General features: G+C 40.8%; 1 protein-coding gene across 3 annotated transcripts in view; it reads right to left on the reverse strand.

Annotated features, from left to right (window-relative positions):
* TENM3 (teneurin transmembrane protein 3) overlaps positions 1–15,515 on the reverse strand; it is a 454,641-nt gene that overhangs the window by 43,981 nt on the left and 395,145 nt on the right. For all 3 annotated transcript variants that reach the window (XM_018042106.1, XM_018042103.1, XM_018042105.1), the window contains 3 exons: positions 7,480–7,712; positions 6,226–6,380; positions 4,571–5,445 (listed from right to left, as the gene is read on the reverse strand). In XM_018042106.1, the coding sequence (XP_017897595.1) occupies positions 4,571–5,445; positions 6,226–6,380; positions 7,480–7,712 (1,263 nt within the window). The remainder of the gene's footprint in view (positions 1–4,570; positions 5,446–6,225; positions 6,381–7,479; positions 7,713–15,515) is intronic.

The raw sequence follows: 15,515 nt of genomic DNA on the forward strand, positions 1-15,515 counted from the left end.
AGTCCTTTGTCATTCTGATATAATGGTTCTGAATTATTTAGGTTAAGTGCTCTGTTTTTTTCCCCTGTCTTGTATGGTAATCCACTGTTTTGCCAAGTGCATAAATATTTCTTGAAAATGTTTTAATCATCTCTTTGCTGTAAACATCTAGAGGAAAATTAATAGAAACATTGCTTTTGATTTTTTTTTTTTTGACCATGCCACTCAGCGTGTGGGATGCTAGTTTCCTTACTGGTGATCGAACCCACACACCCGCTGCCTTGGAAGTCTGCAGTCTTAACCACTGGACTACCAAGGAAGTCCCTCCAAATCTGTTTATCCTATCCCACAACAACTCCACAAATGGAGTATGCCCATTTCTCATCCTAGATCATTAGTGAGCCCGTCCATGTGTTGCAGAAGTTCAATCAGTAGTAACCCATGTGACGAACTTCTGTGCATTGTCAATTCCCAGGAACAAATAAGAACACATTCAAGAATGGCCCACAGAGCAGAGGTTGAGTCCTAGACTGTACTAAAAATTTATTTCCCTATTTTCTCCCCTGCTTTTAACTAAACCGAAACCCTACCAATGCCGCCATCATTTCCTGAAGATCTTATCATCAGAGCAGCTCTCCCGCCCAGCCTCATCAGATGGGGGCACTTTTGCTGTATTCTTCTGCCGTCTCTTTGGCAATACAGCCTGCTATCTCTTTGAAAATGGTGCAGAGGAAGTGCTTGCCATTAACTTCCAATTTATTCCTTTCCTATTGCGATCCCAAAATGAGCAAAAGGAATGTTAAGAACAGAATTTTAATGTAATTCAATTGAAAAGGTTTGTTCCTCTGACAAAATCAGGCTGCTGGGGAACATTCATTTTGTTAAAAGGGAATCTGTCAAAAAAGAAAAGTGATCCAGGCTACAGAACAACTAAGCCTCAATGTGCAGGTTCTATTCCAGAGAAGTTGCATGGAAAATATTTGTATATCGGGTCATTTTTTCCTACTGACTTTTATTATAATCTTGGAGGTGTGTTCCTACAGAAAGTACATTTGCTCCAGCATTTCACTGTAGAAGTCATACTAAGGATCTCGGCATTCATTTCCAGGACTATTTTGCATTTGTCAACATGCCATCTCTGCACGTCTAATTTCCCCTTATGCTTTGTGCAATGTCAGTGGAATGAACAAGTAATGGAAGGTGATTTTACACAGTCCACGAAATGTGACTGTTCTCAGAGCACACTGGCTGGGCCATTCTTCCACAAATTTAGTAGAATAGCCTGGCTGGATGCTCCTTTTCCTTTTTCATATGCTTCCAGAATGACCAGCTATTTCTGATTTGCATTTAGTGCTAAGGTTCTTTCAAGTGGAGTTTAGATTCTCCAATAACCAATTATAAGAAGTTCAGCCTGTCTCAGTCTGAATGGAAGGGGTGTTTAGGGGAGAATGGATACATGTATATGTATAGCTGAATCCCTCTGCTGTTCACCAGATACTATCACAACAATGTTAACTGGCTATATCTCAATACAAAATAAAGAGTTAAAAAAAAAAAGTTAAGCCTTTCTTTATGTGGTACTGATGGAATCAGCCAAGTTCATTGTAAATGTTTTTAAAGTTTCCCTTCAGGGGAGTTTGGGAAGGTCATGTACACACTGCTACATTCAAAATGGAAAACCAACAAGGACCTACTGTATAAGCACATGGAACTCTGCTCAATGTTATGTGCCAGCCTGGATGGGAGGGCAGTTTGGGGGAGAATGGATGAGCCTGGTGGGTTATAATCCATAGGGTCACAAAGAGTCAGACACAGCTGAAGCGACTTAGCATGCATGCATGGATATGTGTATATGTATGGCTGAGTCCTTTTGTTGTTCACTTGGAACTCCCACAACATTGTTAACCAGCTATGAGGGAGTGAAAGTTGCTCAGTTGTGTCAGACTCTTTGTGACTGCATGGACTACAGTCCATGAAATTCTCTAGGCTAGAATACTGGAGTGGGTAGCCTTTCCCTTCTCCAGGGGATCTTCCCAACCCAGGGATCGAACCCAGGTCTCCTGCATTGTAGGCGGATTCTTCACTAGCTGAGCCACAAGGGAAGCCCAAGAATACTGAAGTGGGTAGCCTATCCCTGCTCTAGCAGATCTTCCTGGCCCAGGAATTGAACTGGGAATCTCCTGCATTGCAGGTGGATTCTTTACCAACTGAGCTATCAAGGAAGCCCTTACTCAACATAAAATGAAAAGTTAAAAGTTTGAAAAAAAAAACCAGTTTTCCTTCAGTGACAGCTAACATAGCCAGCTTTAGCACATGGGTAAATATAAACCCCAAAAGTTTATGCCTAAAACCAAGACTGCAGTATGTTTCCATGAAAGTTTGCTGCTAATATAATATTAGGTCTACATGAAGTAAAATATTAATCTTTAAGCAGAGGTAGACTGACCCTGATGGTCATGAAACTTAAGCTTAAGGGCTCCCCACTTGCCTCGGTCCCTTCCAAGGCCCTGACCCTAATTTTGTCTTCCTTCTCCAGAAAAAGGGATCCCCAACTTGTAGAAGTTTCAGGTCCCCCCAAAATCTGGATCTCACTTGCCCTTAAGATTATACTATTATTATACCTACTATAAATAACGGACATACTATGATGAAGGACAGAAATGGTATGGACCTAACAGAAGCAGAAGATACTAAGAAGAGTTGGCAAGAATACACAGAAGAACTGTACAAAAAAGATCTTCATGACCCAGATAATCACGATAGCGTGATTACTCATCTAGAGCCAGATATCCTGGAATGTGAAGTCAAGTGGGCCTTAGAAAGCATCACTACGAACAAAGCTAGTGGAGGTGATGGAATTCCAGTTGAGCTATTTCAAATCCTGAAAGATGATGCTGTGAAAGTGCGGCACTCAATATGCCAGCAAATTTGGAAAACTCAGCAGTGACCACAGGACTGGACAAGGTCAGTTTTCATTCCAATCCCAAAGAAAGGCAATGCCGAAGAATGCTCAAACTAGTGCACAGTTGCACTCATCTCACATGCTAGTACAGTAATGCTCAAAATTCTCCAAGCCAGGCTTCAGCAACACGTGAACCGTGAACTCCCTGATGTTCAAGCTGTTTTTAGAAAAGGCAGAGGAACCAGAGATCAAATTGTCAACATCTGCTGGATCATGGAAAAAGCAAGAGAGTTCCAGAAAAACATCTATTTCTGCTTTATTGACTACGCCAAAGCCTTTGACTGTGTGGAACACAATAAACTGTGGAAAATTCTGAAAGAGATGGGAATACCAGACCACCTGACCTGCCTCTTGAGAAATCTGTATGCAGATCAGGAAGCAACAGTTAGAACTGGACATGGAACAACAGACTGGTTCCAAACAGGAAAAGGAGTACGTCAAGGCTGTATATTGTTACCCTGCTTATTTAACTTCTATGCAGAGTACATCATGAGAAATTCTGGACTGGAAGAAACACAATCTGGAATCAAGATTGTGGGAGAAATATCAATAACCTCAGATATGCAGATGACACCACCCTTAGGGCAGAAAGTGAAGAGGAACTAAAAAGCCTCTTGATAAAAGTGAAAGTGGAGAGTGAAAAAGTTTGCTTAAAGCTCAACATTCAGAAAACGAAGATCATGGCATCTGGTCCCATCACTTCATGGCAAATAGATGGGGGAACAGTGGAAACAGTGTCAGACTTTATTTTTGGGCTCAAAAATCACTGCAGATGGTGACTGCAGCCATGAAATTAAAAGACGCTTACTCATTATAAGGAAAGTTATGACCAACCTAGATAGTATATTCAAAAGCAGAGACATTACTTTGCCGACTAAGGTCCATCTAGTCAAGGCTATGGTTTTTCCTGTGGTCATGTATGGATGTGAGAGTTGGACTGTGAAGAAGGCTGAGCGCCGAAGAATTGATGCTTTTGAACTGTGGTGTTGGAAAAGACTCTTGAGAGTCCCTTGGACTGCAAGGAGATCCAACCAGTCCATTCTGAAGGAGCTCAACCCTGGGATTTCTTTGGAAGGAATGATGCTAAAGCTGAAACTCCAGTACTTTGGCCACCTCATGCAAAGAGCTGACTCACTGGAAAAGACTCTGATGCTGGGAGGGATTGGGGGCAGGAGGAGAAGGGGACGACTGAATGTGAGATGGCTGGATGGCATCACTGATTAGATGGACGTGAGTCTGAGTGAACTCCGGGAGTTGGTCATGGACAGGGAGGCCTGGCGTGCTGTGGGGTTGCAAAGAGTCGGACACGACTAAGTGACTGAACTGACTGAACTGATAGATACTATTATATATAAAACAGATAAACAGGGACCTACTGTATAATACATGGAAGTATATTCAGTATCTTGTAATAACCTATAATGGAAAAGAATCTGAAAAGGAATATATGTGTGTATAATATATATATATATATATATGCAACTGAATCACTTTGCTCTGAAACACACATTGTAAACCAACTATACTTCAATGAAAACAAAAAAAAGGAAGAAAAAGGATCATACTGTTATTATCTTACGTTATCATATGCAATATTTTATAGTCAGAGTAGAATTTTGATATACTTACTCAAAAAATGTTGTCCATCCGGTTTCATCGCTTTTAGTGGCTAAAAGGCCACTGTTGCCATGGTAAGTAAACAAGACCAGTTCCAGTCCTTGAGCGGTCATGCTTTTCAAGCATCCGTTTGTCCCTATGGTCAGCCATATCACTTGGTTATCTGGAGACACCACTCGGACTGGCATGCGACTCGGGTCCCGTCTAACCCTAAGGGTGTTGCCGTTACTGTCGGTCACAGCAGTAATATCATTGTCGTTGCTGTAGCTGAAGTTGTACAGGTAATCGCCAGTGACCAGGCTGACAGTATACTGGTGAGTGCCATTGATGTCGAAGATGTAGAGCTCCTGATCAGTCGGAGAGGCAACTTCGTAGAAGTTCATAGAGTTAAGTAAAGGCTTGTTCTTTGACACCGCCCGGATCCGAATGTTCCCCAGGTCTGCGATGTACAGCGTGCCATCCGGGGAGGCGGCGAGGGAGGACGGTGCGCTCAGCTTGGCATCTTTGGCGTAGCCATCTCCGCTCTGGTAGCAGTCACAGTTGGCATCGTTTTTGCAGTCACACTCTGACGGTATCCCGGCGACCAGGGAGATCTCCCCATCGGTGGTGACTTGCCGAATCCGGTTAATTTTCTTCTCGTCGGTTTCGGTGATGTACAGGACCCCGCTGTAGGACACAGCAATGGCAGTGGCGGACTCTAGGGTGGTCTGCACTGCATGCTTGCCCGCGGAGTACTCCACCCCCGGCACCTGGCAATGCATGGGCCGCCCGGCGGCGATGCGCACCTGCCTGTTCTCAGTGATCTGTAAAACGACATTATTATCCAGCACGTAAATGGAGTTGTCCATTGGGTTAATGGCTAGGTCAGTGGGCCATTCCAGGCGTACCTGAGTTAAAAAAAAGAAGAAACGGTCTGGTTAGCCAGTTGCTGAGCTGCGGGTCATTTGCCAGGAGAGTAAATTAGACCGTTTAGGGAAATGACCATTAATTTGATAAACTGTTTTAAAAATTGTTTTTAAAACATATACAGTGAAATAAATGTAAATGTTTGGAGTGGAGACAAATGGAAGAAATACATTTTATTTAAAAATGCAGCTCACTGAAAGATTTTGCAGATTACAGCTAAGTAGCAAATGAACCTCTAAGTAGTGAGTTAATAGGTATCAGTGAGATATGAATACAGTTCCTTTCAGCAGTAACAATCACCAAATGCTGGGGCTTTCTAGGTTATGAATACATTAGCGTTCTCTTGTGTTTTCAATCAGGCCAATAGTAAAGTTTCTAATTCTAAACAGAAGTCCCTGAGGACTGATCTTAGGGGGGGTTCTCTCTACTACTTAAGGACCTCGCGCATTTACAAGCTTATAGATTTAAGCAGTTTTGTTCTTGGAATATCTGCATGCTGCTGCTTTAATGGTATTTTATTACAAATGATTAGCATTTCTTAGTGATAATTGTCCTGTATTTCATTGAATTCTTCAAATGCAGAACTGGAGAAGAAAATAACTTTGTATTAGCTCTGGAGACATATATCAATGGAGGAACTTTATCACAAGGACTGCCGCCATGACACACGTGGTATAAGATGGTGTTATCACAGTTTACGGACACTGTAAATCAAGTCACGCAGAAGAAAAACAGACACTTTGGGGCAATGTTTTCACTACCTGGCTGATGTGCATGCTAGTGTCACAGGTTAAAGGTCTGGCTGAGGTCAGATCATTAGAGCCCAGGAGAGTTGATATGATTCCATTCTGATCAACTTTTCGGATCATTGTTCCATCAACAAAGTAGATTAACCCATTTTTATCAATTGCCATTCCTGTATCCAAGAGAGTACCTGTTAGTAACCTTTCAAAAATGATTTAATTAAATGCTCACAGTCCTCGTTAAACTCAACATTTAACATCAATAACATGGGCAGTAGACAGGAGGTAAGATTGCAGATTGCCAACATATTAGAAAAAAATCCAACACAGGCATTTTTTAACATTACAAATCAATGTAAAATGTAATAAAGAACCCAAATTTGTAAGAATCTGTCCTTAGCATGTGGATCATATGGGTAGTACGTGTGTTTAAAATATAAACACCGTATAGTGTTGCTGTCTATAAATTATAGAAACAGGTCAAATTCTGTTATGCTGAACTTAGAGTAACTCTATTCTAACAAAAATAGATCTAAGCCAAGGTTAGTGTTTTGTTGACCTTGTTACAATGAAATCTGCTAGGATGAATAATTCAGCACAACAAATACTTTTTTCCAGTCCATGTTCACATAACAGTCTCTAGCTATAATGAAAAAAAAAAAAAGGCTCAAATCGAAAAACACTGTAATGAATGGCATAATACATGAAGAAGGAGTCAGTTCTGACTGGTTTAAAAGCTAGAGGCCTCTGTCACATAGAATTTTTAGCCCCTGTTACCTCCAGAAATTCATCACAGCAAGCATTTTTTTCCCATGGCATAGAAACAAAAGTTTAGTAGCTCCAAACTGGGTGATGGCTAATAGGGTCACTTAGTGATGGTTCTTAGAGAGCCCTGGGACTCATTCACGACAAAGAAATTCCAGGACAATGAAAGAATGTAGACACTTCCCTGAAGCTGAAAAGGATGTGACCTGAATGATACTGAGTAGTTGCTTGATTCCTTGACAAGTTGAAAAAAATGGTATGATAATAAAAAATGCCAAGCACGTAAAATCAACCTACAGTTGATCTTATTGTAAAATCAACTTTAAGATTTTAGCCGTTTCACACTAAATGGCTTTTCAAAACACTAGATGTGAAACGGCTTTCCAGAACATAGTTGAGAGGAAAATGTTAACTCAGCATTAAACACAATCAGGCACTAACTGGAATTTCCACCTTTTAATTTTTTAATGAAAAGAAATCCTCCAATTGGTAAATGCCGGTCGGTACCTTTGGGACTCATGAGTGTTGCTTCCACAGCCTTCCCGCCATCCCCACATCTGGCTTCATCGAAAGGAAGGCACTGCTCCCCTGTTCCTGCCACCACTTCGGCATTCTTAGTCAGGTCTTTTGCACCCGTAAGTGACTTTGGGCGATAAATCCTGCGGGTGTTAGTGTCAGAAACATACAAATCTCCCGTGACTGGATCAGTTGCAAGGTAGTACCTATGAGCTGGGTTGCTGCTGTAAGAAAAGATCATACAGAAACATCACAAAAAAAGTTACTCCTAAAACACAGAAATTAAAAGCAAAATAAAACAGATGATGAGAAACTAATTATAAACTGAGACTCCTCATCAATGACTAGAAAATGAACGGCACTGTAAACAACGATTTAAAAGCACTGGTGCCAATCTCTGACATGACTCGTTTCCTTGTCTGTTGTTGAGGATGTAACAATTTATTAAACAGCCATCTTAAAAGTAATTACCTTTAGAAGGCGATATGCTTCCAACCTAAACAAAGAAGCAAACTCTCGAAATATTTTTGGTTCAATGCAAAGCCATTAATATACACCCCCTGAGTGACAGGCTTAAGGATTATTCCAGGGGAAGGGGGTCACTAACAAACTCGCCAGTGAAGTATAACATTCTAGTGATTCTACTTGCATCTCATTGTAGGGAAATCTCCAGTTTTCTCTTGCAATCAAACCAAAAACACCTGGCTTCAAAAATGAAAAAAAAAAAAAATTTTTTTTCTCTTTTTGCGGCATGTAGGATCCTAGTTCCTCAACCAGGGATTGAACCATTGCCCACTGCTTTGGGAGCTCAGAGTCTTAACCACCTCCAGAGAAGTCCTGATGCCTGAAATCTTAAATGCACTAAGACATACTGTGTTCCTTAATGTGGTAGTTTATTACTTTGTACTGAGGTGAAAAGTTACATATCATTACAATATTCAGAAAAATTTTGTAGAGGTTTTTTTTTTTTTCCCCTCCAATAATCAGTCTGGTATTGGCAGAGTTGCTCTTCCAGATATATATATATACAGCTGTGACACAGTCATAACTCAATCAAGCTGGGTCTATTTTGGAAGGCAGGACATTGGAAAGATTCTCTAGTCTTTCCTATCTCCCTGATTATACACTAATTATGATACAGTTGGTTGTAAACATATACACACACATTTTATCTTCCTGCCAGCTGTATATAAATATGAGCATAACCTCTGGGCCACGTTGCCCGTGTTTGAACATCAGCTTCATCGCTAAACTGTGTGACCTTGAGCAAGCCAGCTAACTTTGCCTCAGCTTCCTTATCTGTAAACGTGAAAACAATGCAGATTTCATAGGCTGCTGAGAGGGTGACATGAACTAGCGCAAGTAAAATCCTGACCGCACAGTACATACTCAATACACATTCGCTGTTCTTAATATCGACTTGTGTCCTGTCTCCTCGTACACTGCACTGTCTTTGGCCTTGTGACTCAACCCATGTAGAAGTGTAATAATTATTGTTAACGAAACTATAACTTGCCTTCTGAACATGTAAATCAGGAAAAAAGAATTCTCTAAACTTGAATAGGTTCAATTTGTTTCTTTAGTCCTGCTATTATTCTGTAAGGTCAAAACTACCAAAACAATGCAGATCCTTCTCAAAATATCCAGTCTGAATGGTTTCTAGTTGAATGATGCTAAAGGCAAATGAAGAATGCATACTTTTCGTGATGCCCCTCATTTTGAGAAGAAAACAACAGATTTCTGAGACGCCTGCTTGAATAGCAACGGTATACTCTTTAGCTATAGGGCATGAGTTTCCTTGGTCCAAAAATAATAGACATTCAGGTCATAAGCTTTGCGTCTGTTGGCATCACTTTTATTCCAGTGGAACGGTAAAAAGACGAGGTCCAAAGCAATGCTTTATATTTTCTGTCCTGAAGCATCTCTTTCCTTGAAGACACAGAACTTTCTAAATCAAGCACTATCTGCCAGTGGCTTTAAAAATGTCCATCAAGTGAAGGCTCTAATTTTGCACAGAAGTCTATTGTCCAGAAGAGAATGTGGAGGCGTATGCAGCCCTGGAAAGGAGCATTCGCCTCTGGAAATATTACCCACAAAACAGCAGGAAATGAGAGCGAGCTCCTTTCCCTACAGTGCAGCCTGCCATGGCAAATTAGAGCTGCTTCTTGGGACCCAGTTTCCCGTAAATGAAAAAAAAGAGGATCTGTACTGAAACCCTCAAAGGAAAAAAAAAAGTGAGTGTGGAAATTTTCAGTTGACAGGCTGGTGGCAAGAAGCTCTGAGTAGCGTGTGGGATGTGTTTGGGATTCAAGGACACCTGATTTAAGCAAAGAGTTTTCTGAAGGGGGTGTTGGTTCTTGCCCTTCCAAGTTCCTGCAAAGCCAAAGCACTGGAGAGGCTGGGGTGGTGGTACAAATGGGTGATGAGCTTTTACATCAGTGATGTATCTCCTGTGAAAATGTGAGGCTATGACGACTGCCAACTGTCAGATGCTGGTAGCTAGGGTGCAGGAAATTTACCAAGTGTACAGTTTAGGGGAATCTCTGTTCAGCAGAATTATATACAATAGCCTTCTTGGGTGACCCACTGAGATTTTTATTTCAGAAAGGTTTATGGTAACATTGAGACTTTGACCAATAGCATCAAAACCAAAGGAGCTGAGATCAAGTGAAGAACCTATGCTATACTATACTGGGCCTGGACTCTTAACTTACCCTGAACTGTCTAGATCCAAGCTGTCTCTTCTACGTCTTACTCAATTCGATTATCGATTTAGACAGATCCAGTGGTAAATGCAGACTAGGTTTCCTCATCTATTTTGTCATAATTCAGCCTTCTTAGACTGGAGAAATATTTGCAAGGGACAAGCTGTATGTAGAATGTTAGTTGCTCATTCGACTAACATTGTGTCTGACTCTTTTGCAACCCCCATGGGCCTGCCAGATCCTCTGTCCGTGGGATTCTCCAGCCAACAGTACTGGTGTGGACAGCCATTCCCTTCTCCAGGAGATCTTCCCGACCCAAGGATCGGAACCTGGGTCTCCTGCATTGCAGGCGGATTCCCTGCCATCTGAGCCACCAGGGAAGCCCAAGCTATAGAACAGATATTATTAACACTTATAACGCTTTTCAGTTGGAAACTGTACCACAGCCCTTGGAATACAGAGTGTTTCTGAAGGTGTATAAATTATATTAATGTATAAAACTATGATTTTCTGGCTAACAAAAGATTATTTATATTATTGCAAGCAAGGCTTTGGGTTTGGGATGTGATATTTTTGTGCTTGCTTAATTTTTAACTATTAAGTCAATGACAAGCACTGAATCAAATTTTTAGAGTTTTCTATCTAAACTTTAATCTGTTCAATTTCACAGACCTGTGACTGACACTTCTTTGATCTTTTAATTGGTAATATAAAATTCACAAAGTTGATTTTTAGAATTACATGCTTAAATGCCCCTTGGCTGGTATCAGTTAATGAATTTAGTTTCCTTTGTTTTGGAATTTTAAAGAATTGGGATCAGGAATGATCTAACATTTACTACCTACAAAGGGGGTTTGTTAGCAAACATACTAGGAACATCATAGGGGGAAATGTTGAACATATATAAAAAAACTTATTTTCTAAGCATTTTGGAAGTTCTCATTTATGTAAAAATTTAATACGTTGGGTAGTATATATATCAATTCAAGTATAGCTAGACAATTTGATTTGATACAATATCCTGACAAATACTTAATATGTTTGGTATGACAGAATACTCTGAATTTTAAAATATTAGGAACACTTTTATATTTATTTTATTAGTCAATATATTTATTATTTCCCCCATCAGTCCAATTAATGAGACTGTTGATATGCTATGAAGCATAGGAAGAGGAGAAGAAACATTCCTTTTTCTACTTTACTTCATCATTAACAACTGACTTCCCTGTTCATCTTTATATATTTAGACATATTTTTCTTATTCTTTCTACCGCCTATCCCTAAGTCTTAGGAAAGTGGGACTAAGGAGAAAGCCAGGCAGGATCCTTTTGTTGCTGTTCAGTTGCTAAGTCGTGTTTGACTCTTTGCGACTCCATGGACTGCAGCCCGCCAGGCTCCTCTGTCTGTGGGATTCTCCAGGCAAGAATACTGGAGTGGGTTGCCATTTCCTTCTCTAGGGGGTCTTCCTGACCCAGGGATTGAACCTGTGTCTCCTGAATGGACAGGCGGATTCTTTACTGCTGGGTCACCAGGGAAGCCCAGGTAGGATTCTATCACCTGATACAAGGAAGATGATATTGGTCGGTAAATAGGAAGAAGCATCTGTAAAGAACTTTCATTTTTTTAGCTAAATGAAGAAGCTCTGATGAGCTGAAATACCTTGGCTTTGTTAAATCAATTTTGATGAATTAGTTACTAAGCAAATGAATCCCTAATTTTTGTCAAGGATTATTATCATCCGTTTGATGATATGAACTTAAAAGCCTTATTTTTAAATTTTTCCTACATCTTTCTCTTTCTCATCACCCACACACTGTGTCCACTCTCTGCCTTCCTTTATCTCATCAGCTGATTCCTTCATGACTCCTCAGACTATTTCAGGTACCTAGCATCTCATGGTTTCACATAACAGCTTCCTAACTGATCTTCACGTCATCGTGGACACTGACACCAGATTCATCTTCCTAAAAGGCCACTCTGAGATGCTGCTATCTTGTTCAAAATCAGACCATGGTTCCCCACTGTCTGCTACTCTGCAGGACCAGAGAGCAACTCCTTAGAGCCATCAAGGCCCTAAGCTCTCTGACCTTAACCTGCCTTCCTACTGATCTCTCATTACTACCAACATGGTCACTTTGATGTTATCATAATTTTGAACTGGGTTGGGTTTCTCTTAGAACATGTGCCACTCATCTCTTTGGAGCAAGTAACTTGACTTGTTCTATATTCTCTCTTCATGACTGCTCTCCCTTCTCCTGGTTGTTCTGTGTCAGCAGATTTCATTTTAGACCCGCGTCAAATCAACCTCCCAGGAAACTTTTCTTAAACACACTCCCACTTCCCCGTAATCTCTCCCTTCACAGAAAGTGAAAAAGTGTTAGTCGCTCAGTAGTGTCTGACTCTCTACGACCCTATATACTGTCAGGCTCCTCTGTCCATGGAATTCTCTAGGCCAGAACACTGGAATGGTTTGCCATTCCCTTCTCCAGGGGATTTTCCTGATCCAGGGATCAAACCTGGTCTCCCACGTTGCAGGCAGATTCTTGACCACGTGAGCCACCAGAGAAGCCTCCACATGTTTACTCTTGAAATACAAGCCATATGATCAGGTGTCAAAGACTGACATTGATGATGTCACTTAGTCTGTTACAGGTACATCTTGTTCTCCCTACTGGATTGTGAGTTCTGAGAGCATGGACTTTATTTCAATACTACAATCTGTCCAAGAACCCAGCACATGGTAAGTGATCAGTCAACACAGTTTTAATAAAGATGGATATCAATTTAAAACCTAAACCACTGTATTTTACACAGATGGTACATAAAGCAAATGCAAGAGTCCATATTTAGCAGGGATAATGTACAGAGAAGGATCATGAGAGAGGGATTACAATGAGCATCACTGCCAAACATCGTGTGCTAGTACAGAATGAGTTCATTGTACAAAGTATTGTTAATAATGTAGCTCTAATCTCACAGATTTTTTTCTAGAGAGATGACAGTTCTACATAATTTATCAAATGATTGTGAAATAAATCTAGCTTTTTATAAATCCAGGGAATTAGCCTATAGAAACCTGGCTGCTTGGACAGATGAAAACTGACTACGTGGTGTAGTGTAAAGAAATTAAAAGATGCTTACTCCTTGGAAGGAAAGTTATGACCAACCTAGACAGCATATTAAAAAGCAGAGACATTACTTTGCCAACAAAGGTCTAGTCAAGGTTATGGTTTTTCCAGTGGTCATGTATGGATGTGAGAGTTGGACTGTGAAGAAAGCTGAGTGCTGAAGAATTGATGCTTTTGAACTGTGGTGTTGGAGAAGACTCTTGAGAGTCCCTTGGACTGCAAGGACATCCAACCAGTCCATTCTAAAGGAGTTCAGTCCTGGGATTTCTTTGGAGGGAATGATGCTAAAGTTGAAACTCCAATACTTTGGCCACCTGATGTGTAGAACTGATTCACTGGAAAATACCCTCATGCTGGGAAAGATTGAAGGCAGGAGAAGGGGATGACAGAGGATGAGATGGTTGGATGGCATCACTGATTCAATGCACATGAGTTTGAGTAAAATCCTGGAATTGGTGATGGACGGGGGGCCTGGCATGCTGCAGTCCATGTGGCTGCAAAGAGTAGGATGTGACTGAGCAACTGAACTGAACTGAACTGATGTGGTATAGTGTAAAGAACATGCTTTTCAGACTGGTTCAAATCTCTGTTCCCCATTTCTTAGTTACGTATCTCAGGGGAAGAGGCATAACCTCCTTGAGCCTCTCTTAGTTCCTGTGTAACCTTGAAGGGCTGCTGTGTGGGTGTGAGACATTGTGTATCTGGCACTGTGCCTGGCCTGGAACAGCCCAGCCTGTTAAACAGGTGGCTGTTTTGATCATTTTTTTCTGTATTGCCTCCAGCGTTTCCGCATTTAGTTGGTATACACATCAGCTTGTCTTTTCTCCACAGTTACTAAAAAGACCAGGCCAGAACAATTTTGATATTCAACTAACAGCAGAGCTGATATTTCTAACAGCAGAGCTTTTCATGCTCAGAAGTCTGGAGAAATTCTGTGCTAGTTTCTGCATGTGGCTGGGCTATTAGTTGATAGGGTAAGATCAACAGGGGAGCTTAGGTGAAGGCCTTGGGACTGTGGCTATGGGTCGTATGGATATGTGACAGCTACACACCTTTCAGCTGACCTTTGCTTTTTATTCCCTAGTTGGCAAAGGTTTAATTGAGTCACAGGATTTATTCATCTCAAGGACTTCACGCTAACTATCACTAACTTTTCTATCCAATATCATTATATTAGTTATTTTAATGGCCAAGCTAGATTGAGCATGTCCAATATACCTTGCCTTTTTTTCCTTTTGCTAGCTTTCCTTTAAAACATATCTCCCCCCCCCCTTTTTTTTTTGCTGTCCTGAGGAAACCTTCTCAGTTAAAAGTGCCCATACATTATACAAGCTTGTCCTGTACCTTCTCAGCTAAGTGTACACAGCAAATAGAATCTGGAAAACTTTGGAGCCTATATATTTGCTTCAGTGACATTCATTCTGAGCCCTGAAGAAAGTCTTTTCCTCCATAATAATGTCAGTGGAAACACTACTTCTTAAAGTTCAAATCTATTAATTCTCTCAACTTAGGAAAATATACAGTTTAAATGGGGTTTAAAGCCAGCAAATTTGGAAAACTCAGCAGTGAGTGGCCACAGGACTGGAAAATGTGTTTTCATTCCAATCCCAAAGAAAGACAATGCCAAAGAATGCTCAAACTACCGCAAAATTGCACTCATCTCACATGCTAGTAAAGTAATGCTCAAAATTCCCAAGCCAGGCTTCAGCAATACGTGAACCGTGAACTTCCAGATGTTCAAGCTGGTTTTAGAAAAGGCAGAGGAACCAGAGATCAAATTGCCAACATCCACTGGATCATGGAAAAAGCAAGAGAGTTCCAGAAAAACATCTATTTCTGCTTTATTGACTATGCCAAAGCCTTTGACTGTGTGGATCACAGTAAACTGTGGAAAATTCTGAAAGAGATGGGAATACCAGACCACCTGACCTGCCTCTTGAGAAATCTGTATGCAGGTCAGGAAGCAACAGTTAGAACTGGACATGGAACAACAGACTGGTTCCAAATAGGAAAAGGAGTATGTCAAGACTCTTTGACGTACTTATTGTCATATCCTTGACGTATATTGTCACTCTGCTTATTTAACTACATCATGAGAAATGCTGGGCTGGAAGAAGCACAAGCCGGAATCAAGATTGCCGGGAGAAATATCAATAACCTCAGATATGCAGATGACACCACCTTTATGGCA

The sequence above is a fragment of the Capra hircus genome, chromosome 27 (assembly GCF_001704415.2).
Source record: "Capra hircus breed San Clemente chromosome 27, ASM170441v1, whole genome shotgun sequence".
Taxonomy (NCBI): Eukaryota; Metazoa; Chordata; class Mammalia; order Artiodactyla; family Bovidae; genus Capra; species Capra hircus.